This window comes from Nerophis ophidion, linkage group LG03 (genome assembly GCF_033978795.1).
Source record: "Nerophis ophidion isolate RoL-2023_Sa linkage group LG03, RoL_Noph_v1.0, whole genome shotgun sequence".
NCBI lineage: Eukaryota > Metazoa > Chordata > Actinopteri > Syngnathiformes > Syngnathidae > Nerophis > Nerophis ophidion.
Window position 1 is genome coordinate 20,656,543 of NC_084613.1, and position 24,529 is coordinate 20,681,071.

At 40.4% G+C, this 24,529-nt stretch overlaps 1 protein-coding gene across 1 annotated transcript in view; it reads left to right on the forward strand.

The window, feature by feature from the left end:
* The window catches only part of tdrd12 (tudor domain containing 12), a 53,286-nt gene extending 29,937 nt beyond the window's left edge, over window positions 1-23,349 (forward strand). Inside the window, exons 27-35 of the mRNA XM_061893664.1 lie at window positions 8,607-8,699; window positions 8,782-8,951; window positions 9,028-9,162; window positions 9,252-9,316; window positions 11,096-11,174; window positions 11,247-11,360; window positions 15,185-15,338; window positions 15,418-15,478; window positions 19,136-23,349. Coding sequence (XP_061749648.1) covers window positions 8,607-8,699; window positions 8,782-8,951; window positions 9,028-9,162; window positions 9,252-9,316; window positions 11,096-11,174; window positions 11,247-11,360; window positions 15,185-15,338; window positions 15,418-15,478; window positions 19,136-19,209 — 945 coding nt within the window. The 3' untranslated portion in view covers window positions 19,210-23,349. The remainder of the gene's footprint in view (window positions 1-8,606; window positions 8,700-8,781; window positions 8,952-9,027; window positions 9,163-9,251; window positions 9,317-11,095; window positions 11,175-11,246; window positions 11,361-15,184; window positions 15,339-15,417; window positions 15,479-19,135) is intronic.
* The last annotated feature ends 1,180 nt before the right edge of the window (window positions 23,350-24,529 follow it).

Sequence of the window (24,529 nt, forward strand, 5' to 3'; positions counted from 1 at the left end):
CTTCCAAGGGGGTGTAACAGAAAATATTAGAGAAGCACTGCTTAGGAAATGCCGTTTTACTTGTCTTATTTACATGCCTCCACTTTGACTGTTATCTCCCTGTCAGCCATGTTATAGTCTTTAGCGCTTTCACATGGCGTCTACTGACAGATATAAGTCAGAACTATACACTACTTTGTATTAGAAATGTCACCAGCGGAGGATGCATGTGCATGTACGAGCCAGTCTGCCCTACAACACGAGGATAGAGAAAAAGGTGCTTATTGACTACAGCGTGAAATACAATGGCGGACTCACGCAATGCTCCTTGGGTAAACGTTAACCATATACAGTATGGGTATATCTGCTGACGTCACCAATGGGGAAAAACATCCCTAATTGGGCAAAGTAAAAACGGCTCGTTTGGAGGAAGTATAAAGGAAGGTTAAATTGTTTTATTATTATATGTATTATAATAATATTAAGGGGCTTTATAGGCTGAATTGAACGGCTCCCATAGGCTCCAGTGTAAGCAGGCTTTTGATTACATTTATTTATAATTTAGAATGCAGTAAGAAAAACAACATCCATCGTCATGTCTTAGGATTGTGAATGATAAGCAAAATTCCAAAAAATATGCACTTCACCTGTAAAAAAAACACCAAACTATCCATCCATTTTCTACCGCTTATTCCCTTTCGGGGTCGCGGGGTCGCTGGCGCCTATCTCAGCTACAATCGGGCGGAAGGCGGGGTACACCCTGGACAAGTCGCCACCTCATCGCAGGGCCAACACAGATAGACAAACACCTCCATTAGGGTTTTGTATACATGATGTAAGTATATATGTAATGTAGTAATGGGCACATTTATAAATCACTGATTACGGCTCACTGGAGGTGGGGCACGATGGCGAGCGCCTGGTGGCCGGGCCTGTCCCCATGGGGCCCGGCCGGGCACAGCCCGAAGAGGCAACGTGGGTCCCCTCTCCAATGGGCTCACCACCCATAGCAGGGGCCATAGAGGTCGGGAGCGAAGTGATCTGGGGTGCAGCCAAAGGCAGGGCACTTGGCGTTCCAATCTTCGACTACAGAAGCTAGCTCTTTGGACATGGAACGTCACCTCACTGGGGGGGTAGGAGCCTGAGCTAGTGCGCCAAGTAGAGAAATTCCGGCTGGATGTAGTCGGAATCACTTCGACGCACAGCAAGGGCTCTGGAACCACTTCACTCGAGAGGGGCTGGACTCTCTTCCACTCTGGCGTTGCTGACAGTGAGAGGCGACGGGCTGAGGTGGCAATTCTCGTTGCCCCCCGGCTCAAAGCCTGCACGTTGGAGTTCAACCCAGTGGACGAAAGGGTAGCCTCCCTCCACCTTCCAGTGGGGAGGACGTGTCCTGACTGTTGTTTGTGCTTACGCACCAAACAGCAGTTCAGAGTACCCACCCTTTTTGAGTACACTCGACGGAGTACTGGAGAGTGCTCCCTCGGGTGATTCCCTTGTTCTGCTGGGGGACTTCAACGCTCATGTTGGCAGTGACAGTGAAACCTGGAGAGGCGTGATTGGGAAGAATGGCCGCCCAGATCTGAACCCGAGTGGTGTTTTGTTATTGTACTTTTGTGCTCGTCACAGTTTGTCCATAATAAACACCATGTTCAAACATAAGGGTGTCCATATGTGCACTTGGCACCAGGACACCCTAGGCCGCAATTCCATGATCGACTTTGTAGTTGTCATCGGATTTGCGGCCTCATGTTTTGGACACTCGGGTGAAGAGAAGTGCTGAGCTTTCTACCGATCACCACCTGGTGGTGAGTTGGCTGCGATGGTGGAGGAGGATTCCGGACAGACCTGGCAGGCCCAAACGCATTGTGAGGGTCTGTTGGGAACGTCTGGCAGAGTCTCCTGTCAGAGGGAGTTTCAATTCCCACCTCCGGAAGAACTTGGAACATGTCACGGGGGAGGTGCTGGACATTAAGTCCGAGTGGACCATGTTCCGCACCTCAATTGTCAAGGCGGCTGATTGGAGCTGTGGCCGCAAGGTTTGGTGCCTGTCGGGGCGGTAATCCTAGAACCCGTTGGTGGACACCAGCGGTGAGGGATGCCGTCAAGCTGAAGGAGTCCTATCGGATTCTTTTGGCTCATAGGACTCCGGAGGCAGTGGACAGGTACCGACGGACCAAGCGGTATGCAGCTTCAGCGGTCGCGGAGGCAAAAACTTGGACATGGGAGGTGTTCGGGGAAGCCATGGAAAACGACTTCTAGACGGCTTCGAAGCGATTCTGGACCACCATTCGCCGCCTCAGGAAGGGGAAGCAGTCCACTGTCAACAACGTGTATGGTGCGTATGGTGATCTGCTGACCTCAACTGCGGATGTTGTGGATAGGTGGAAGGAATACTTTGAAGACCTGCTCAATGCCACCAACACATCTTCCTATGAGGAAGCAGTTCCTGAGGAATCTGTGGCGGGCTCTCCTATTTCTTGGGCTGAGGTTGCCGAGGTAGTTAAAAAGCTCCACGGTGGCAAGGCCCCAGCGGTGGATGAGACCCGCCCGGAGTTCCATAAGGCTCTGGATGCTGAGGGGCTGTCTTGGTTGACAAGACTCTGCAGCATCGCGTGGACATCGGGGGCGGTACCTCTGGATTGACAGACCGGGGTGGTGGTCCCCCTCTTTAAGAAGGGGGACCGGAGGGTGTGTTCCAACTATCGTGGGATCACACTCCTCAGCCTTCCCGGTAAGGTTTATTCAGGTGTATTGGAGAGGAGGCTACGCCGGATAGTCGAACCTCGGATTCAGGAGGAACAGTGTGGTTTTCGTCCTGGTCGTGGAACTGTGGACCAGCTCTATACTCTCGGCAGGGTTCTTGATGGTGCATGAGAGTTTGCCCAACCAGTCTACATGTGCTTTGTAGACTTCGAGAAGGCATACGACCGTGTCCCTCGGGAAGTCTTGTGGGGTGTGCTCAGAGAGTATGGGGTATAGGACCCTCTTATTGTGGAAGTCCGCTCCCTATACGATCAGTGTCAGAGCTTGGTCCGCATTGCCGGCAGTAAGTCGGACACGTTTCCAGTGAAGTGAAGTGAAGTGAATTATATTTATATAGCGCTTTTCTCAAGTGACTCAAAGCACTTTACATAGTGACACCCAATATCTAAGTTACATTTAAACCAGTGTGGGTGGCACTGGGAGCAGGTGGGTAAAGTGTCTTGCCCAAGGACACAACGGCAGTAACTAGGAGGGCACAAGCGGGAATCGAACCTGCAACCCTCAAGTTGCTAGCACGGCCACTCTACCAACCGAGCTATGCCGCCCCAGTGAGGGTTGGACTCCGCCAAGGCTGCCCTTTGTCACCGATTCTGTTCATAACTTTTATGGACAGAATTTCTCGGTTGCAGTCAAGGCGTTAAGGCAGGGGTGTCAAACTCAAATACAGAGTGGGCCAAAATTTTAAACGGAACAAAGCCGCGGGACAAAGTTGAACAAATTAACCTTTTAATAGGGACCCAAACAAGTTTTAGATTAAATATTGAACAAGCAAGGCTTATAATTTTACTGAGATGCAAAATCCAGTTTCAAATAATAATAATAATTTAAAAAATATCAATGGCATATCAAATAAAATTTTATTAAAAATGTAATGCCTTTTTTTCTATTTGAAATCCTCTGAAGTAAATATCATTTTTTTTCCTTCTGGCTAATAATACATTTGAAAATAAAATAACAATAATGAATGAACCAAACATTCAAGCCTTGAAGTAGCAAGAAAAAATGCATGAATAAAACGTTAATTATTGGTCAGTTTGCTAGAGGTTTCCCGGAAGAGTTAGTGCTGCAAGGGGTTCTGGGTATTTGTTCTGTTGTGTTACGGTGCGGATGTTCACCCGAAATGTGTTTGTCGTTGTTGTTTGGTGTGGGTTCATAGTGTGGCGCATATTTGTAACAGTGCTAAAGTTGTTTATACGGCCATCCTCAGTGTGACCTGTATGGCTGTTGACCAAGTATGCCTTGCATTCACTTGTGTGCGTGTGTGTGTGTGTGTAAAAGCCACAAATATTATGTGACACGCTGTTAGTATGGAGGAAAAGCGGACGTGACGACAGGTTGTAGAGAATGCTAAAGGCAGTGCCTTAAATGCACGCACCCAATATAGTTGTCCAGGTGGAAATCGGTAGAAATTCGGGAGAATGGTTGCCCCGGGAGATTTTCGGGAGGGCCACTGAACTTCGGGAGTCTACCGGGAAACATAGGAGGGTTGGCAAGTTTGAGTATTAGTGGTGAATGCGGTGTTACAGCGGCACCGACTCTGTATAACACCGGTGGGCCAGCTCTAATGCTAAATTGATATTCATCATCATCATTTATTTTTATTCCTTTCATGAAAATGCATATTTACAAGCCACGTACAATTGACACTGTCATTGTTTTTTTTGTTTTTCTTTCTTATACATTTCCATGATCAGAAAGGAGCAGATGGAAGAATTATATTCTTATATTTATCTGCCCCTTTTTTTAACACAAATTACAGTATTTTAGATGAATTATAACTGTTCCCTCCACCAACACCCAAACTCCAACATACTTTTCCATTTTCCTTTAAGCACTTTCACAATGACACGTCCAATCTAAATCAAAACTCAGTTTGATATAATTTCAGTTTTCTCTTTTTATAACTTTTTTTAAATACAAATATATTCTTACAGCTTTTTAAGTCTTTGTTTAGAGAATTCCATGCTTTCACACCAACAACAGACAAGCGCATTTGTTTCAAATTTGTTCGCACTCTTGGATGTTTAAAGTCATACAGCCTTCTGTGGTTCTCATCTTCAGATGTGAACACAAATAACTTTTGTATGTCCTTCGGAAGAACTTTATTTCTCGCTTTGAACATCATTAATAGTGTATTCAATTCTACAATGTCTTTTAGTTTTAGTAATCCTGACCTAATGAAGAGTGGATTTGTGTGGTCTCTATATCCTACTTTAAAAATGATTCGAATTGCTCTTTTCTGTGAAAGAAATAAAGGCATTATGTTGCTATGATATGTATTTCCCCATATTTCTGCACAATAATTGAAATAAGGTAGAATAATTGAGCAATATAATATTCTCATTGTGTTGTATGGAAAACTGTATTTAACCTTGTTCAAAATAAATAAGCTTTTACATACCTTATTTTTCACATGCATTATATGAGCTTTCCATGTCAACTTTTCATCTAGGATGACCCCAAGAAATCTGATTTCAGACACCTTCTCAATTTTCACATTGTTTATGGATAAACTAACTTCCATCTTTCTTTTATTACCGAATACCATATACTTAGTCTTTTCAAAATTTAAAGATAATTTATTTATATCAAACCACAATTTTAGTTTAACCATTTCCTCTTTAATATTATTGGCTAAAATGTTCAAGTCATCTCCTGAACAGTATAAATTTGTATCGTCTGCGAATAATACGCACTGTAAAATTTTCGAAACCTCACAAATATCATTTATATATAAAGTAAAAAGTTTGGGTCCTAAAATCGAACCTTGTGGAATTCCACATTCAATATTCATACATTCTGACCTATGATCATCGATCTCAACATATTGCTGTCGTTGATGTAAATAACTGGTTAACCAGTCCAGTGCAACTCCTCTGACTCCATAAGTATATAATTTAGAAATGAGAATTTGACGATCTACAGTGTCAAATGCCTTCTTTAAATCAATGAACATTCCTATTGTGTATTTATTTTGATCAACTGCAGTTGTAATCTCTTCAATAATGTTCATGATGGCCAAGCTCGTAGACCTGTTTGATCGAAATCCATACTGATTTTCATTTAATAATTTATGTTTTTCAATAAAACAGTCTAATTTATTAACAAACAGTTTTTCAAGCACTTTTGAAAATTGGGATAAGAGAGATACTGGTCTATAATTACCAAATGTATGTTTATCTCCGGTTTTAAATATAGGTATAACCTTAGCAGTTTTCATACTGTCTGGGAAAACCCCTACTTTAAAAGAACAATTAATTATATAATGCAATGGTTTAATGATGCAATCAATTGTGTTTTTTATTATACTCATGTCAATGCCCTCATTGTCTATTGAGGTCTTGTTTTTTAGTTTGTAAACCACAGATAATATTTCATTCTCAGTCACTTCACTAAGAAACATTGACTGCATAACCCTATTTTCCCTTTTCCAGACATCCCCTGATTGATCATTAGCTCTAGGTATTTTGTTTGCTAAGCTAGGTCCTACATTTACAAAGAATTGATTCAATTCATTGACAATTTCATCTTTGTTTTCAATTAACATATTATCTTTTTTTAAAACATCTAGGTAGTTCTGTTCGCCTTGTCCTATTCCCTATTGCTTTATTTAAAATATTCCATGTAGCCTTTATGTTATTTTTATTTTCATGCAACATTCTTTTGTAATATTCCCTTTTTGCTTGTCTCAATATATTGGTCAACTTGTTTTTGTAGTTTTTATATCGTTTTTCAGCATTCTCTGTTCTTGATTTGATAAACTCCTTATAAAGTCTATTTTTCTTTTTACATGCATTTTTCAGACTGTTTGTCATCCAAGGTGCATTATTTTGCCTTTGTTTAGATCTGCATGGAACCTCAGGACAATGCTTGTTATACAGAGTAATATAATGTTTAAGAAAAGAATCATAGGCAGTATTTATATCGTCTGTGTACACCTCTTTCCACTCTTGTTTTAATAGGTCATCCCTAAAGTTGTTAATATTGCCTCAAGGGCCAAATTAAATTACACGGCGGGCCAGATTTTGACACCCATGCGTTAAGACAGTCCGGTTTGGTGGCCGTGGGATTAGGTCTCTGCTTTTTGCAGATGATTTCGTCCTGTTTTCTTCATCTGGCCGGGATCTTTAGCTCTCACTAGATCGGTTCGCAGCCGAGTGTGAAGCGACCGGAAAAGGGTGGAGTGCCATCTCCGGGTTGGGAAGGAGACCCTACCCCAAGTGGAGGAGTTCAAGTACCTAGGAGTCTTGTTCACGAGTGGGGAAAGAGTGGATCGTGAGATGGACAGGCAAATTGGTGCGGCGTCTTCAGTAATGCGGACGTTGTATCAAACCGTTGTGGTGAGGAAGGAGCTGAGCCGGAACGCAAAGCTTTCAATTTACCGGTCAATTTACGTTCCCATCCTCACCTATGGTCATTAGCTTTGGGTCATGACCGAAAGGATAAGATCACGAGGTACAAGCGGCTGAAATGAGTTTCCTCCGCCGTGTGGCGGGGATCTCACTTAGAGATAGGGTGAGAAGCTCTGTCGGCAGGAACTCAAAGTAAATCCGCTGCTCCTCCACATCGAGAAGAACCAGATGAGGTGGTTCAGGCATCTGGTCAGGATACCACCCGAACGCCTCCTGAGGGAGGTGTTTAGGGTACGTCCAACCGGTAGGAGGCCACGGGGAAGATCCAAGACACGTTGGGAAGACTATGTCTCCTGGCTGGCCTGGGAACGCCTCGGGATCCCCCGGGAGGAGCTAGACGAAGTGGCTGGGGAGAGGGAAGTCTGGGCTTCCCTGCTTTGGCTGCTGCCCCCGTGACCCGACCTCAGATAAGCAGAAGAAGATGGATGGATGGATACTTAATTTTGTTTTCATGTAGTAAAACCTAATTTTTACGATGTGTTGGCTTATATGTTGCTGTGGCGCACCACCATAATCAAACACATTAGGGGAAACCCTGCATATCTCATTGGTAAGAAATGTATTTTATTAGCAAATGCCCGCTGATCGCAGTTTGATCACCATTACTCTAGCACTTGCTGTGGAGTGTTCATCACAGTAGAACTTACTAAAAGTTTGAAATGAACACGCACAAATACTTGTTTGAGGTAAAGTTCACGTCAAATGTACTGTTTAGTGCAGGGCTAGGGAACCTATGGCTCTAGAGCCAGATGTGGCTCTTTTGATGACTGTATCTGGCTCTCAGATAAATCTTAGCTGACATTGCTTAACACGATAATTATGAATAATTCCGCTGGAATTCACAGTGCTAAAAATAACGTTCAAAATATAAAACATTCTCATGCATTTAAATCCATCCATCCGTTTCCTACCGCACCTGTTCAAGAAGTCCCATTAATGGTAAGAAGTATTTTATGTCATGATGGGGGGGGGGGGTCGCAGCTTGCTGCGGGGTCGTTCTCCCAGGAAGGCAGACAGACTACTCGGGTGGACAAAATGAGTAACCAAGGAAACCAGACAAGGGAGTGGAAAAAAACATGAACTTAAAGAGTTTAAAAGACAAACAGCACATGGCCAAACAAAAACATGATCAACAGACATGACATTTGATTTATTATTGATTAGCTTCAGAATAACAATGTTATTAAAAATAAGATACTTATTATACTCAAAAAATGTTGGTCTTACTTAAAAATGCACACATTTAATTGTATTCAGTGTTAAAAAATATGATATGGCTCTCACGAAAATACATTTTGAAATATTTGGCTTTCATGGCTCTCTCAGCCAAAAAGGTTCCCGACCCCTGGTTTAGTGTATTAATAAACATGTCTTAAAGTACCACAAAACACTGTGTGTGACACTTCCAACTTAAGTAAAGCTATCTTAATTGATGTTTAACATCTTTAGGTGACTAGAGCCATCAGCCAGAAGATCCAAGGTGTTCAGCACCGAGCCAGAGCGGTCTTACGTCTTGGAAACACCATCTTTTTTGATTTAATGGTATGTTTGCCACACGTCCTCACCGACTGATGGAACCTCATTTAAAAATAGGGAGATGCATTTAAAATCTTGTTGGCTTGAGGTTCGGGAGACTCACGTGCCTGGAATGAAAACAGTCATTAGTGAGTACAACGTTACCACCCTGATTTTAAACACGGGCATGGGAGAACGAAACCCGGATCATCTCGACCTGTTAAAGGGGCTGGGTCAGGACAAAAGTACCCACTGCAGTCAGGCGGATCACTCATCCGGGTAAGGGACCTAATACTGAGTGTCAGGATCCAGGAGTGTTACTGGACGGCCATTAATGTTTTACAAATCACATTAGGAACAAACCTGAAGAACGAGTTCTGGTGGTGAAGAACCTTGATGGTGCCGCATCCCCAGATCCTCCCGAGTCTTCCCCGCAGCCTTCAGTTTGTGATATTGACGATGCAGACAAGAAGACCACCACTGATCTGAGGTTGCTTTGACAAATTTTTTTCCCACATTATTACAATGCACATTAATTCATGTAAGCTATAATGACAAGTTTTGGTTTTGACCGTCCAGTGGAACAGAAATTGGAACTGACACCAGAACACACCAAGCTTTTCATCTTAACCACAGCAGAGATGGTATGTCTCTTTAATGTTGTTAGCTTTTAGACTATGGCTGACAATGCCAATATTTTTTTCATTTAATCATTTGTTTTATTGAATTTTTGACATATACAGTTCAGAAATACAATTAAGCACGTCAAATGTTATTTTTCTCTCAAACAAGTAACCTACAAAAATTATAAATAGAATGTAAAAAAAAATATGCTGATTTACATACAGTAACAGAATTAAAACCTAATTAAAAACAAAACAAAAATACTATCACTCAATATGTATAAGATCAAATAAAACTAAAAACACCAACGTCGGTATTGCACACCAAGAAAAAAGATCACAGTAATCACTGAATTGCGTCGTAAAGTCTTATGACTGTGAGTAGAAAGGACCTGAGCTTGTGCTCCTTGCACTGTGGATGTAACAGTGTAATGCTATAGGAGCTACTCAGGGCTTCCACAGGTCAATGGTTGGGTGGACTGATGATGGATCTTTTTATTGTCGTTGCACAAGTACAACTAAATTTAATTTCAAGCACAAACCCGTTCAAAATTAAACAAAGTGTACAGGGAACAGAACAGTAACGGTAATGGGTCGCGGCCTATGGCGCCCCGTAAAATGTGGGAAAAAGGTTGCAGCTGGGGTAGGATGAGAAAATAAAGTCTCTCAGACTGGTCTCCTATTGGGGGGGGGTCCAGTCTGGAGTGAGGAAAAAAAACTTGATAGCAAAGCACATATACATATTACGACATAAAATTAGAGACTTGCAACGAGGGATGAAGGGGCGGGCGTCCAGGCCAAAGCTGCCAAACACTAGGGAGGTTTCTCCGTTTTTGTCATTCCACTTGGGATTAAGCGTCATAGGCGTGGGATACTTGGTGGGTTATGTGTGTGTGTGGGCTGTATTTTTTTGTGGATGCATACGTGTGCGTAAGCCTGCAGTTTGTCTCTGTTCTGTGACCTTGGTGCTCTCGCAAATGCAATTGCTAAGCAAGTCAGTCCAATAAATGTCAACAAATAATTTCTTCAAGAGGCGGCCAGTTGATCAATTCCATTGTTTAAATTTTAGAGAGCGGTGTTAAATGTGGCAACAAGAAAGTTAGGACAAGGCAAAACAAAGAAGCAAACAGGAGAGAGATAAGGGAGAGGGAAAACGGAACGTCCGCCTTCGATGAGTGCCTGTGATGATATTGAGAAATGACAAACGGGGAAACTTGATTTTTATGTGAAATATTTTTTTTATTCCAAACAAAAAAGGGATGTCTTCCATCCAAGGGGATCGTATGCGATACCTAGAAGAGTTTTTATTTTTCTAGTATCTATTTATTTAGTATTTGGTTCAATCCCAGACAGACTGTGACTTAGTTTAATGGCTTTTAGATGCCCTGAAACTTCGTAATGACCTTGGTTGTGTTTTTGAAACTACACCAATTTTGAAGTGTTTTGTGAAAAATATTATTTGTGATATGTACATTTTGAAAATGTAGTTGTTGTATTTTTGGCCAAAGTAAAACAAAAAACAATCTTAAAGTCTCTTTTTAAGTTGTTATACCATGATTTCACCAATCCTGCTCACTTGGGAATAGATTTTCCTCCATGAGGCCCCAAAGCTGAAATGCAATTGAGTCCCCTGGTTCAACCCTACAAAATTTGGTGGTGGAGGAAAACCGAGCTATCACTGAATCTCATCGCTGTCAAGTGAATTGTAACATTAATCGTTAGTAACTTTGCAATTTTAATGTTCAAGTCAAACAAGTTTATTTTCTGTCGGAGAAAGATGTGTGGTGTTAACATCTTCAGGCGTTCCTGATTATGATGACAAAAGAAACAATCAGCAGATCCTCAGTTGTCCTGGAGACGACAAGTCTACTACAAAAAGGTGCAGTGACTTCACCCACACTTACCTCTTTCACACTTGTAAGAGATTTGACGCTTCCATGTCGCTTCTCAGTCTGCACCCTCAGGTTCTGTGGTACCAGACGTCTGACTTGGTAACCGTCACGCTGAAGATGAGGAACCCGCAGAGTCAGCGCTGTGACTTTCATGCCGACCATGTCGTGTACAGGTCTGTCAGGATGACGTCGTCAATCTTTGCCGGCTTAGTTCACGCATCACTCGGCAGTCAGTGGGGCTTTTTAGGCAGAGCGCTTTACACAGGAGGCAGCGGCTACATGTTTAACAGGGCTAACCTTTGTATGAAGGGAGAGCTCACACAGAAGCCAGTGTCACCAGCACTTGGTAAACATGCTTCTCTTCACTAAAAATAGTAATTACGGGAATAGGGGTGTCCAAACTGTTTTTACAAAAAGCCACATGTAGAAGAAATGTAGAGGCCACATTGCTATTTTTTCCCTTTTACTTGCTAAAACCAATCCAGTGTAGTTTAGTTTCCGAATAAAACCGTGGACAGACTGATTTTGTAAATGGAGTTTTGCATCTACAAAGAGGACTGCAAGCATCAGAATCACAATCAGCTTTATTGGTCAAGTATGTTTTACATAAAGTTTATTTTTTAAGTTAAAAATGCTCGCACCTCTCAATAAATCTGAGTTTGTTTGAAAGCTAATTGATTTCAGGAAATTGAAAAAGTGAAACTTATATTGTATAGAATCACTACACGCACGGAAAAAAATATTTCAAGAATGCATTACAGCTAAATTCAGTATGTCGTAAAATTTTTAAATTGTCAAAAATATTATCATAACTTACTGGTTCCCTATTTAAAAAAATACTGCAAAACTTCCTTAGCCTTTAATTGGTATCTTTGTCTTATTTAGAACTCTTTAAATAAAATACATTTTGCAACATACTTTAATTTTTTAAGATGCGCAAACACTTAAAACTTTGCCTTTAAAAAAAAAAAAAATCATATTGCTTAGATGTCTTGTAACATTACAACTTTATTTCTTGGAGTCTTTAATTTTTTATTTTCAGCATAGCCCTGATTCTAATTTATCCTGAAAATATGACGCGGGCCATTAAAAAAAGAGCTGCAGTCTTCAAATGGTTCTTAGACCACACTTTGGACACCCCTTCACTGGAGAATGTATTGTTATTTGTTATTTAAGGACATTCAAAACACAGTTAAGTCTTCTTTGAGCAATATTGGCATGTGAACAGCATTCGTGCTACATAATCAATTGGTGAATACTTGGCGGTCGTCCAAAGCGGCGCATTTTGGATTACTTAAAATTCATAACAAATCAAACCTTGTTTTTCTGCCTTTTTTTTTTTTTTAGAATTCATGTTTCAGCTAACATTTGCAAAGGTTTTACCACCAGATGTGTTCTTTTTTCTATCTGTTTTGCCCTCTCCATATCTCAAGCGTGTAATAAATGTTTATTCAAGCATTTGTTAGCATCAAATGATTATTACACAGACTGCATGCTACCATTTGAATCACATCTCAGCTGATGGACTGTGTTGCTGGCTTGTAGAATGAGATAATGACGTCTTTAAGCAAATACCTTGTATGCTGTATGTATGTCCTGTGGTTTTCTGTGTAAGTTTTGACAAAATGTGAAGCCAAGAGGCATTTGACAAATAAAACTATCGCAATAATTCAATTTGGGGTGTATCGTTCCGATATTGAGATTATATGTCGGTCTTAGATGCGAGCAGTCTTGCTGCGTGTTTACTTGTGCAAAGCTGTACAGCTAGTTAACTGCTTGTCTTCCAATGAGCACACATATTGTTTTTTGTTGTGTTTTAGTCAAGTCATTTACAAAAAGTAAATATGGTAGGCTATAGGCTTCCAGGAGCTGGCAGCTTTGCAAATGTTAAAAACACAAGCCAGACATATGTAATAATTGTCTTTAATTGAACGATATTGCAGTCTAAACACGTCAATTGTAACAAGTAGCAAATAATTATAGTTAATTACTTACAGATGTCATCTCTATTGTTTTGTTGTTGGGTTTTTTTGTTCTTTTTTCAGAGATTATTCTTCACCAGGGTTCCTAATTTGAAAAGTTTATAGTGAAGCAAATGTCTCCATAAGAAATAATGTAAATATGAATGATGGGATCCGGCCCTGACAAAAGTCTGTATTTTAGTGAATGTTTATACACTTTCAACACATTACATGCTATACAGTACTGCATAGCAAACAAACAAGGGGGTATTGATCAACTATCTCTTTAGTAACCAGCCACAACTACAAGCTTAACCGTTCTGCATGTGCTCCTCTGTACCTTAGCTGCAAACGATCAGAAATCACAAAAATCCATTACTTTAACAATCATACTGCTGCAATAATAAACATTTAGAAAATTTAAATCCACTTTTAATGTTATTGGCAAATGAGCAGCTGATGAGCGGAGAGAGACAAAGGAGCAGACAAAAGGGGCGATAAGAGCAAGTTGGGGGGAGGAGCCGTGTTTATGTGTGTGCTCTTGAAAGAGATGCCGCTTATTCTCCACCGCTGTGATATAAATCCGCTTTGGCACCTATTTCCAGAAAACTAGTCTCATTAAAATGTTAAAAATTTGGTACAAAGTCTTCTTTCTTCAATCTTGTCAATACAGCAAGCACAAAATGGCTGGCAGGTGGACATAAATTGAATGAATGAAGATTTTGTACACAGACATTTGGTTCGCACACAGAGGCTTACTTAGCTCGATCAAATAGTTCGTAAATCAAAACGTTCTTAGAGGGGTTGATAAATCGAGGTTTCATTGTACTGTATATTGACTGGTCACTAGATGTCTGTAAAATGACATGGATGTTGTTTTAGCACCAATAGGGTGAATCTTACAAAGTTTAGCAGAAAGATACTTATAACAGGATACAGTCCTGCAATGAAGTGAACAAAATATTTTAAATTTCCCACCTAGAAAAATGCCAAACCACTGAACAAAGTAGAGATTGGATAGTTAAGTGAGGTCCACCGCTCTGGTGCAGCGCCGAGTAAATGTCAAAATTTACTAAATCAGTGGTTCTCAAATGGGGGTACGCGTACCCCTGGGGGTACTTGAAGGTATGCCAAGGGGTACGTGAGATTTTTACAAAATATTCCAAAAATTGCAACAATTCAAAAATCCTTTGAATAATACCTCAACAAAATATGAACGTAAGTTCATAAACTATGAAAAGAAATGCAATAAAGCAATATTCAGTGTTGACAGCTAGATTTTTTGTGGACATGTTCCATAAATATTGATGTTAAAGATTTATTTTTTTGTGAAAAAATGTTTAGAATTAAGTTCATGAATCCAGATGGATCTCTATTACGATCCCCAAAGAGGTCACTTTAAGTTGATGATTACTTCTATGTGTAGAAATCTTTATAATTTAATCACTTGTTTATTTTACAACAAGTTTTTAGTTGATTTTATATATTTTTTTCCAAATAGTTCAGGAAAGACCACTACAAATGAGCAATATTTTTTTTTACTGTTATACAATTTAATAAATCAAAAACTGATTACACAGTGCTGTATTTTACTTCCTTATCTATTTTTTTCAACTAAAAATGCTTTGCTCTGATTAGGGGGTACTTGAATTAAAAAAATGTTCACATGGGGTACATCACTGAAAAAAGGTTGAAAACCACTGGACTAAATAGTTGGAAGTAAAAGTTTGAACAAAGTTTCAGTATATGAACCTGCAAAAAGGATCATTACATTTGCCAGAGGAGAGTTACATTCCTGGAGCGAGGCGGTCCATGTCCATTTTCTGGCGAGTGCCACAGGTGCGCACCACAGAATACGGCCGCCCAGGGCCCGTGGTGACATGGCGAGCCATGTGGCTGATGTCCCGACAAGCTTTGCATTCCCCGTGTAAAAACAATTTTATTAAAAGATGTGCACTACAGTGACAACCTTGTTCAGTCCAAACAGACACAAGATGTGATTGTAGTAGAAATGTTTGAAAATTGTGTGTTTTCAGTGGCAGTGTGAACGAGCGTCGCTACAGAGCCCATCTGGACCTTCACGCCAACGTGGTGCCTGAGCGTTGCCGCTGGGAGCTCAAGTCCAATGAGCCTGTCCTCAGACTGGCCAAACAGGAGCGGCACTCCTGGCCAACACTGCTCAAAAGCAAGGTGCCCGTTTATTCTGGTGTCAATGCTTTCCAAGCACCGTTAGCGTGACATTTTTTTGATTTGTTTTATTTCTCCACAGAACATTTTTGTGAGTTACGACATGGAGCACCTGGAGGAAGAAAATGACGAGTCCCCACAAGGTAAGAACCAGAAAGTTTTAGCAAATAACATTTATAGTGTTTAGCTAAGTAAGACCACACCATACAGTTCTGTTAGTACCAGGCTTTTTTTGGGGTTTGCTCCCTTTTTTTTAATAACTTTGCACATGAGTAATACTGTTTTCAGCATGAAGTCACATTGCTAAGGTCTGCACAATGTTAATGTCTTAAGGTGACAAGAAGTACAGTGTTACTTCAGCTTACAATTTCCCCAGCTCACAAGTTCTTGGGAAACAACTCTCTCTCTCTCTCTCTCTCTCTCTCTTGGTTATTTATGCTAATTTTTGCGATCAAAAATTCCAGTTTATTGGCATTCTTTCCACTAGTTGTTGAAGGCCACTGTCAACCCCGTAAGATTCTCCCAAAACATGCAGTGTCTCACTCGATAGCCCCTTAGCTAATAGCCATAGCAAAACATATCTTTGTCTTTCAAACCATGGCAAGGAAGAACGTGAGTTTAATGGACAGTACTGAGAAGAAGCAGCAGATGATATTAGAAAACAATAGATTAGCTTTATTGGCATTACACTTAGAAAAATATGATTAATTTTGAGTACAACCGTCCAAGTGCAGACACGCAATATACAGTTATAGGGGTGTACAAAACAAGGGTGGCGTCTTAGGATGGGAATTAAAAAACGGTTCTTTTTCAGAACCAATTCCCAGTGTATCAGTTCCTTGGGATCGCTTGCTATTTTGTCTAGCGGTTCTCTAAATGGTTCATCCAGGCGGGGATGACGTCATTACGCAACATGCATAAGGACGTCAAATCGCAATATAGCACGCTCGGTCGGAACAAGGACTAACATTTTACAAGAAAAGATTGCAATAGCACTACTTGTAATAATTATAAGGCTACAATTTCATCAAGAAGACAACCTTTTAGCTACTGTATATGCTGAAACATTTGAACACAAAGCATTCAATAATTATTAATGAGTGTTGTGGTTTTGAACCGCGCCGATCTTATCCCACCAGCAGTAACGCTAGCACATCATCTGAATACAACAGGTATTAACTCACCGCCTATAATGTTTGCGCTATTATTTGATAAATTGAAATGAAAGCCTTCTTATTTAGATGAGCATGACGAGAAACAGATTCTGACTGGGTCCGAGCCGGGCGGTAGTCGCCCCAGTTCACGTCTGCCGCGAGACGGATGTCATTGAGCAACGACTAAGTTTGGGGTCAAAAGCTTTCATCTGTTTGCCACAGTGACACTCCTAATTTTCGGTGGGTGTATGTTTAATTGTAGTCACACAAAAGTTGTATTTTTCCCCACCACCAGATTATACTCCGTCTCTCCATTATACTATATAGGTGGAACTCAAAAAATAGAATGTGTAAAAGTTTATTCATGTCAGCAACTTTAAATGTGAAACTACGTGATATTAACACATTACATGCAAAGTGAGATATGTCAAGCCTTTATCATTTTGAGGATCTTGGCTTACACATTTTAAAACCCCAATTGATTTTCAATTCAAGGTTTTCAGAAACTGTAAACCACATTCATTAAAATAAATTAGATTAGATAGTACTTTATTTATTCCTTCAGGAGAGTTCCTTCAGGAAAATTTAAATTTTCAGCACAATCCCATTCAAGATTAGACAAACATTACAGGGAGACAGAACAGGATCGCTGATGAGTCTGCCGGCTTCCAGCGCCCCTTACAAAAAAAGGTGAGATACAGGTAAACAAGTGGGGGGGAATGAGAGAAAAAAATAGAAGAATAAAATAAAATGAAAATCTGTCTAAGCCTGGGCCCCTGGAGAGGGGGTCCAGTCAGAGGCCAAGGGTAAAAAACAACAACAACTCATAGCCATAGTGCACATGCCTCTCACATGTGTGTAAGAGGGAAACATCAAAGAAGACAAAGGACATTAAAGCAGCGGATACAACCAGACACTTCTACATACAGCTATGAAGAAAAATTAAAACAAACATATACTGTGGTGGCCTCTGCGGTGTTCCACGCCATCGTCCGCTGGGGTGGGGGGACAATGGCCAGAGACAGGAGCAGACCCAACAAAGCAACCAAGAGAGCCAACTCCACTCTCGGCCGCCAACCAACTCTCGGACAGTGTCCAGTCCGCATGAATGAGCAAAGATACGTCCAAGGAGACTGAGGTGTCCGACACCTGCTCACCCAGCCGAGACATCGCGAAGCCTCTCCGTCCCGGCGCTCAGTGCCACCTCCACAGCTCTGTCCCCTCATCCGCATCTCCTCCAGTCTCTCCAAACCGACTCCGGTGTGGCAGAGACCCAGCAGTTGGTCTCCATTGCCAAAAGGCTCCCAGGAGGCAGATCCAGATATCCACAAAAAGCACCGCAGAGGTCACGAAAGTGTCACCCCTTGTCACACAGTCCCAAAGGGTCCTGGACCAAAAGGCAAAAAAATATAATAACACATGAAAACAAGAGGGAAACACAAAAGGATGACACAAGAGCACAGAGCTCCTTCCTTTATAACCAATAAAGGCTTGCCATATCCCACTTGGCATGTAATAAGTTAATATCACATGTTAGTAAATGTTAAATTAATGTGTAATTTTTCACATGCTTTATTTTGTTAAATTCTACTGAATAATTGGATTTATGTTTTTAAAGTACCTTTTTTTTTTCTTCTATGCAATGTATTTGACCTCACTGTAGGCTTTGTGAGGTCCTGTTACCTCTAAACCAAACAAAATTGTGGCTCATCCACCCTTTGTATTTTTCTTTCTTTCCGAATGACAATCGATAAGAGAACCATTAGGGAACCGAATCGTTAAGCAGAATCAAAAGTGAAATCGAAACCAGAAAAATGTTTTCAATTCCCGTCCCTAGCAGCTCCACCTAAAAAAAAATGTAGTAAAAAGTAAACATGGGGTAGAAGAAGAAAAAAAAGCAGCTCCAAACTAAGCTCCTATGGAGTTAGAGACCAGAAAAAACCGTCAAGCAACAATGAGTACATGTTAACGGCACACAAAAAAACTCAAGACTTTCAAGGGGGGATTTCCGATTCGAAGCTGCTGTCATCAGGGCGCTGCTCCGTAAGCCATCAGGGGTTGAATCGGCGTGTGGTGGGGGTTTTGGGTATGTGTGCGTATCTGTCTGGTAGTGCATGGGTGTGTCTTCATTGGATTAAAGAAAGAACGAGCATAGCACTGCTAGTCTGCACCGCACTGAAGCAGAAAGAGTCGATGACGTCAACTCAGGACGTTAAAATAATGTCTAAACTGTGGACATTTGTCAATGAAAATATGGCTAAGCGGCTGATGCTGTGATTGATGGCGAAGCACCTGGAAGGAGGTACCTTAGTCCACTCTCCAAAGTAAATGCTCCACATTATTATTACATTACTTCATAAAAATACTGTAGCTGTTTGTAGTATTTTCTATTGTATTTCATGCAATATTTCTTATCGAGAAGTTTATTTTTCTTGTCTTAAAGCATGTTAAAATAGTGGTCTGAATTAAATTAAATTCCATTTATTTAAATTGACAACATTGATTTGAGATTGGAATATTTTGTTTTACGAGCGCCGTTACAGAACCAATTAATGTCGTAAGCCAAGGTACCACTGTTTGAGTCCTTATCTGTGATTGCAATGTCCGCAGTACTAGTACTAACCATTTGGCCACTTTGTCTGTCAGGTGAATTCTTTTTGGGGGAAACAGGAGAAGATGCCTGCTGTGTCGACTCGGACAGCAGCACAGACAGCAACTGAACCTATGCTCTGTCACGATTGACTGGACAGCATATAATACTGTTCATACCCTTACATACATACATGTGCACACACACACATTGTGACTTGCTCATGGCAGGTACAAATTGTTATTTAATCCACTGTTGATTTTGTAAATTTCAACACCTCACATATACCTGACAGTCCAGATTTATTTGGTAGTAAATTTAAATATATAGTATATACAGTTGGGGAAATAAGTATTTGATGTTTACCGCCACAGAAATATATAAACACTCCAGTTTTATAGCAGGTTTATTGCAAACAAGGGAGACAGAATGTACAAAACAGTGGTACATCAATTTACGAGTAATTTGTGATACAAGCTGCTTTTTGTTATGCTTTAAGTTGCAAGCGTACTTAGGTACGGGCACATACTTGGCCAATGAAGCTGATTCTGATTTTAATCGTCTGTAAATTTGTAACAGGGTTGTGCTGTTTAAGCAAAAAATAGTTTATATATAGGTATACGGCCCTGCGATGAGGTGGTGAGTGGTCCAGGGTGTACCCCACCTTCTGCCCAAATGCAGCTGGGATAGGCTCCAGCCCCAACGCGACACTGAGATGGACAAGTGGTAGAAGATGGATGGATTGATGTATTTACACGCCGATGTTCATGCTTTGTGTACATACGTTTTTGATTGAACAGTTGAGAAGTACTTTTGAGCGCCACTCACAGATCGATGCAACCATCGGAACTAAGAAAATTAGTGCGAAGGAGAGGAAGCTGACTACCAAATCAGAGAAACCGACCCCCCAAAAAATTCCCCTACGGTTAGCAGAGTACCCGGCAAGTCACCCCTGCCAAAGCATCAGTTGGATTTGCAAAGGCTGTGCAGTTAGCTACAAACGTCCAAGCGCCCATTTATCCATAAACATTGAGAAGCTGCAGATGCTGTGTTGGACGTGATTTAGTTTCTGTCTTATCCTGACTCAACAAACTAGACAGACAATTTCTTAGTTCTTGCAACCCCTGGAATAAAAAAAAAAGATAGAATCTGCAGACTTGGAGGATGCTTATTCATTTTTTCATTTTGTAGAAAAAAAAAAGCTGATTCTCAAATGGTAACTTTCTGGCTGTAACAAACACTGAAATGAATCAAGAAAATAAATTGTTAGTTGAAAGTAGTTACATTTTTAGATCAAGCAAAGTGAAACAATTATGGATTAACTCAATTCTGAAGATTAATTATAGAATCCTGAAAAACATACGGAATAAACCCCTACAACACACCACTACTACATTGTTGCACCACCTTTGGCTTTTATATATTTATACGTATATTTTGGGGGGCGGTATAGCTCGGTTGGTAGAGCGGCCGTGCCAGCAACTTGAGGGTTGCCGTTTCGATCCCCGCTTCCGCCATTCTAGTCACTGCCGTTGTGTCCTTGGGCAAGACACTTTACCCACCTGCTCCCAGTACCACCCACACTGGTTTAAATGTAAAAATTAGATATTGGGTTTCACTATGTAAAGCGCTTTGAGTCACTAGAGAAAAAGCGCTATATAAATATAATTCACTTCACACTTATAACAGCTTGTATTCTCTGAGGCACGGACTTAACGAGTGACAAACAGAACTCTTCATCAGTCTTGCTCCAACTTTCTCTCATTGCTTTTGTCAGATCAGCTTTGCAGGTTGGAGTCTTCTCATGAACCGTTTTCATTTGCACCATTTACAGTACATCTGGAAAGTATTCAGTGTTTCTCTTTTTCCACATTACAGCCTTATTCCAAAATGGGAAACATGTCCTCAAAATTTTACACACAATACCTCATAATGACAACGTGAAAGTTTTTTTTTTTTTTTAAGTTTGCTAATTTATTAGAAATTAAAAAAATCACGTGAACAAAACCAGTAAAGTTGGCACACTTTGTAAATAAAAACATAATACAATGATTTGTTGCCATCCAAGCAACGTTATCATGGACGCCCCTGCTTATTTCAGCAAGACAATGCAAAGCCATGTGTTACAACAGCGTGGCTTCGTAGTAAAAGAGTGCAGGTACTAGACTGGCCTGCCTGTAGTCCAGACTGGTCTCCCATTGAAAATGTGTGGCGCAATGTGAAGCGTGAAATACGACAGCGGGGACCCCAGACTGTTGAACAACTTAAACTGTACATCAAGCAAGAATGGGAAAGAATTCCACCTGAAAAGCTTCAAAGATTGGTCTCCTCAGTTCCCAAACGTTTACTGAGTGTTGTTAAATGGTAAATGGGTTGTACTTGTATAGCGCTTTTCTACCCCTGTTAAAAGGAAAGGCCATGTAACACAGTGGTAAAAATGCCCCTGTGACGACTTTTTTGCAACATGTTGCTGCCATTAAATTCTAAGTTGATTATTATTTGCAAAAAAAATTACAATTCTCAGTTTTAACATTAAGTATCTTGTCTTTGCCGTTTATTCAATTGAATATAAGTTGAAAAGGATTTGCAAATCATTGTATCTTGTTTTTATTCACGATTTACACAACATGCCAACTTCACTGGTTTTGTACATAAGTATATAAAGCCTTTGCTCAATACTTTGTTGGTGCACTTTTGGCGGCCATTTCAGCCTCAAGTCTTTTTGAATACGACGCTACAAGCTTGGCACACCTATCTTTGGGCAGTTTCGCTCATTCCTCACTGTGGCACCTCTCAAGCTCCATCAAGTTAGGTGGTTGCTGCATTCATCTTTCCCTCTATCTTGGCTAGTTTCCCAGTTATTGGTGCTGAAAACCATCCCCACAGCATGATGCTGCCACCACTATGCTTCACTGTAGGAACAGTATTTGCCGGGTAATGAGCGGTGCCTGGTTTCCTCCAAACATGACGCCTGGCATTCACGCCCAAGACTGCAATCTTTGTCTCATCAGACCACAGAATTTTGTTTCTCATGGTCAGAGTCTTTCAGGTGCATTTTGGCAAACGTTTCACCAAGAAATGGCTTCGGTCTGGCCACTCTACTATACAGGCGTGATCGGTGGATTGCTACAAAAATGAAGGTTCGCCTCTCCACAGAGGAATGCTGGAGCTCTGACCATCGGGTGCTTAGTCACCTTCCTGTCTAGACTAAGATGAATGCAGCAATGCACAGAGACATCCTGGATGAAAACCAACACATCCCATCCTAACCTGATAGAGCGTTCTGTCTTGATGCTTTGAGGTTTTCCTTGGTCTACCAGTATGATTGCCCTTTACCTTCCCACGTGGTTTGCCCTTGGTTGACATTTTACACAAAGCTGACTGTGAACAATTTACATCTTTTGCAACGTTCTACATTCTCAAAGAAGTTTGGTAATCCTCTCCTTTGTTTCAATTGACAGTAATCATGTTGTAGCCATGATTCATGTCAATCAACAGCTCTCCAAGGTGTGGTTCGGTCATTTTTTCACGCTGCTTGATTTAAAAAAAACAACAACAATCTGTTATTTAGTTTCTCGATTTAATTTAGTGTTGCTAAAGCCAGAAATTTGCTAATTGGAATGACTATCGATTTGTGTTGGGTTTTATGGCCACACAACCGCTCTTGTCAGGTTCCCAATCAAATACTTATTTCTCCCAATGTATCATTCTTTTATTACTTTGTCATTCTCCCTCTTAAATAAATACTGGACTGTATTTGCAAGGGCATTTATTCACTCTTTATTTGTTGCTTAATCTTTGGCAGGCAATTATGTTCAAATTCAATACTTTTCCTTGTGATTTGTGTTCATGTCACTCACTCTGGGGAGGCTTGGCTCAGTTGGTAGAGCGGCCGTGCCAGCAACTTAAGGGTTCCAGGTTCGATCCCCGATTCAGTTTTCCTTGTCACTTTTGTTGTATCCTTGGCCAAGACACTTAACCCACGTGCTCCCAGTGGCCACCCACACTGGCTTTGGTGTAACTTAGATTATGGGGTTCACTATGTAAAGCGCCTTGAGTCACTAGAGAAAACAGCTATATAAATAAAAATCCCTTCATTCTGCTTTGATTCAAGAGTTACTGAGGGGGAAAACTGTACATTAGTTTAGATACAGTACGTGTTTGTGGTCACATGGCTGTCTTGTTTGGTTGTTGTTTTTTCGCTGCATCTTTCATTTGAGGTGTTTTCTATGTGATCCACTATGAAAAAAATAAATACAAAAAGCATCAGTCTTATGACTCTTCTTCTTAATTGTACTTCCAAATCTCCCCAAACATACTTTAAATATTTGTGCTGTTTTTGTAATGTCAAAGGAAGATTTATGCTATTATGATTTTAATGTTATTACCCTTTTATTATTGACATGAAGCCCCCCCCCCCCCCCCACCCAACCACTCCAAATCTCTCTAAACTTGTTTTAAAACATTTGTGCTACATCTGTGCTTTTATGGTTTTAATATTAGTTTTATTGTCCAAATCTTCCTTAACTTGTTATAAACATCTGTCCCTTTTATAGTTTTAATATTAGTTTGATTGTCCAAATCTATCTAAACTTGTTATAAACATTTGTGGATTTATAGTTTTATTAGTTTAATTGTCCAAATCGCTCCTAACTTGTTTTAAACATTTGTGCTTTTATAGTTTTAATATTATTACAGTTTTATCGTCCAAAGGTGTCAAAACTTGTTATAAACAATTTTGCTACATTTATGCTTTTATAGTTGTAATATTATTACAGTTTCATTGTCCAAATCTGTCTAAACGTGTTATAAACATTTGTGCTACAGTCGTGTTTTTACAGTTTTATTGTCCAAATCTCTCTTAACTTGTTATAAACATTTGTGCCTTTATAGTTTTAATAATAATCTATGTATTTTCCAAATATCTCTAAACTTGTTCTATACATTTGTGCTTTTATAGTTTTAATACTATTACAGTTTTATTGTCAATCTGTCTAAACTTGTTATAAACAGTTGTGCTACATTTGTGCTTTTATAGTTTTAATATCATTAGAGTTGTAACGGTTAGCTGACATCGTTGTGCGGGTTCATTCTCTCAGGGATGCAGTCGGATTAGGACACAGCGTGAAGGGAGGAAATTAAGATTTATTTACACTAACAAAACAGACTAAGAACAGAAACACTTGCACAAGGCACTAAAGGCAAAACGAACAGAACTAGCATGGCAGCTAGAAGAACTAAAAGCGCTAGCAGGTGAGCTAGGGGAAAAAACAAAAGAAGCTTTGCGCGGAAGCTAGCAAGTACAAGAAATAGTTTTTATTACCACAATTGGGAAACAGCATCGTCACCTGTTGCACGGAACAAAAACTAGGATGAGAGGATGAGTAACAGAAAAGGCAAGCTTAAATAAGGGGAGTAATTACAAAGCGGGTGCGCGTAAAAAACAAGAA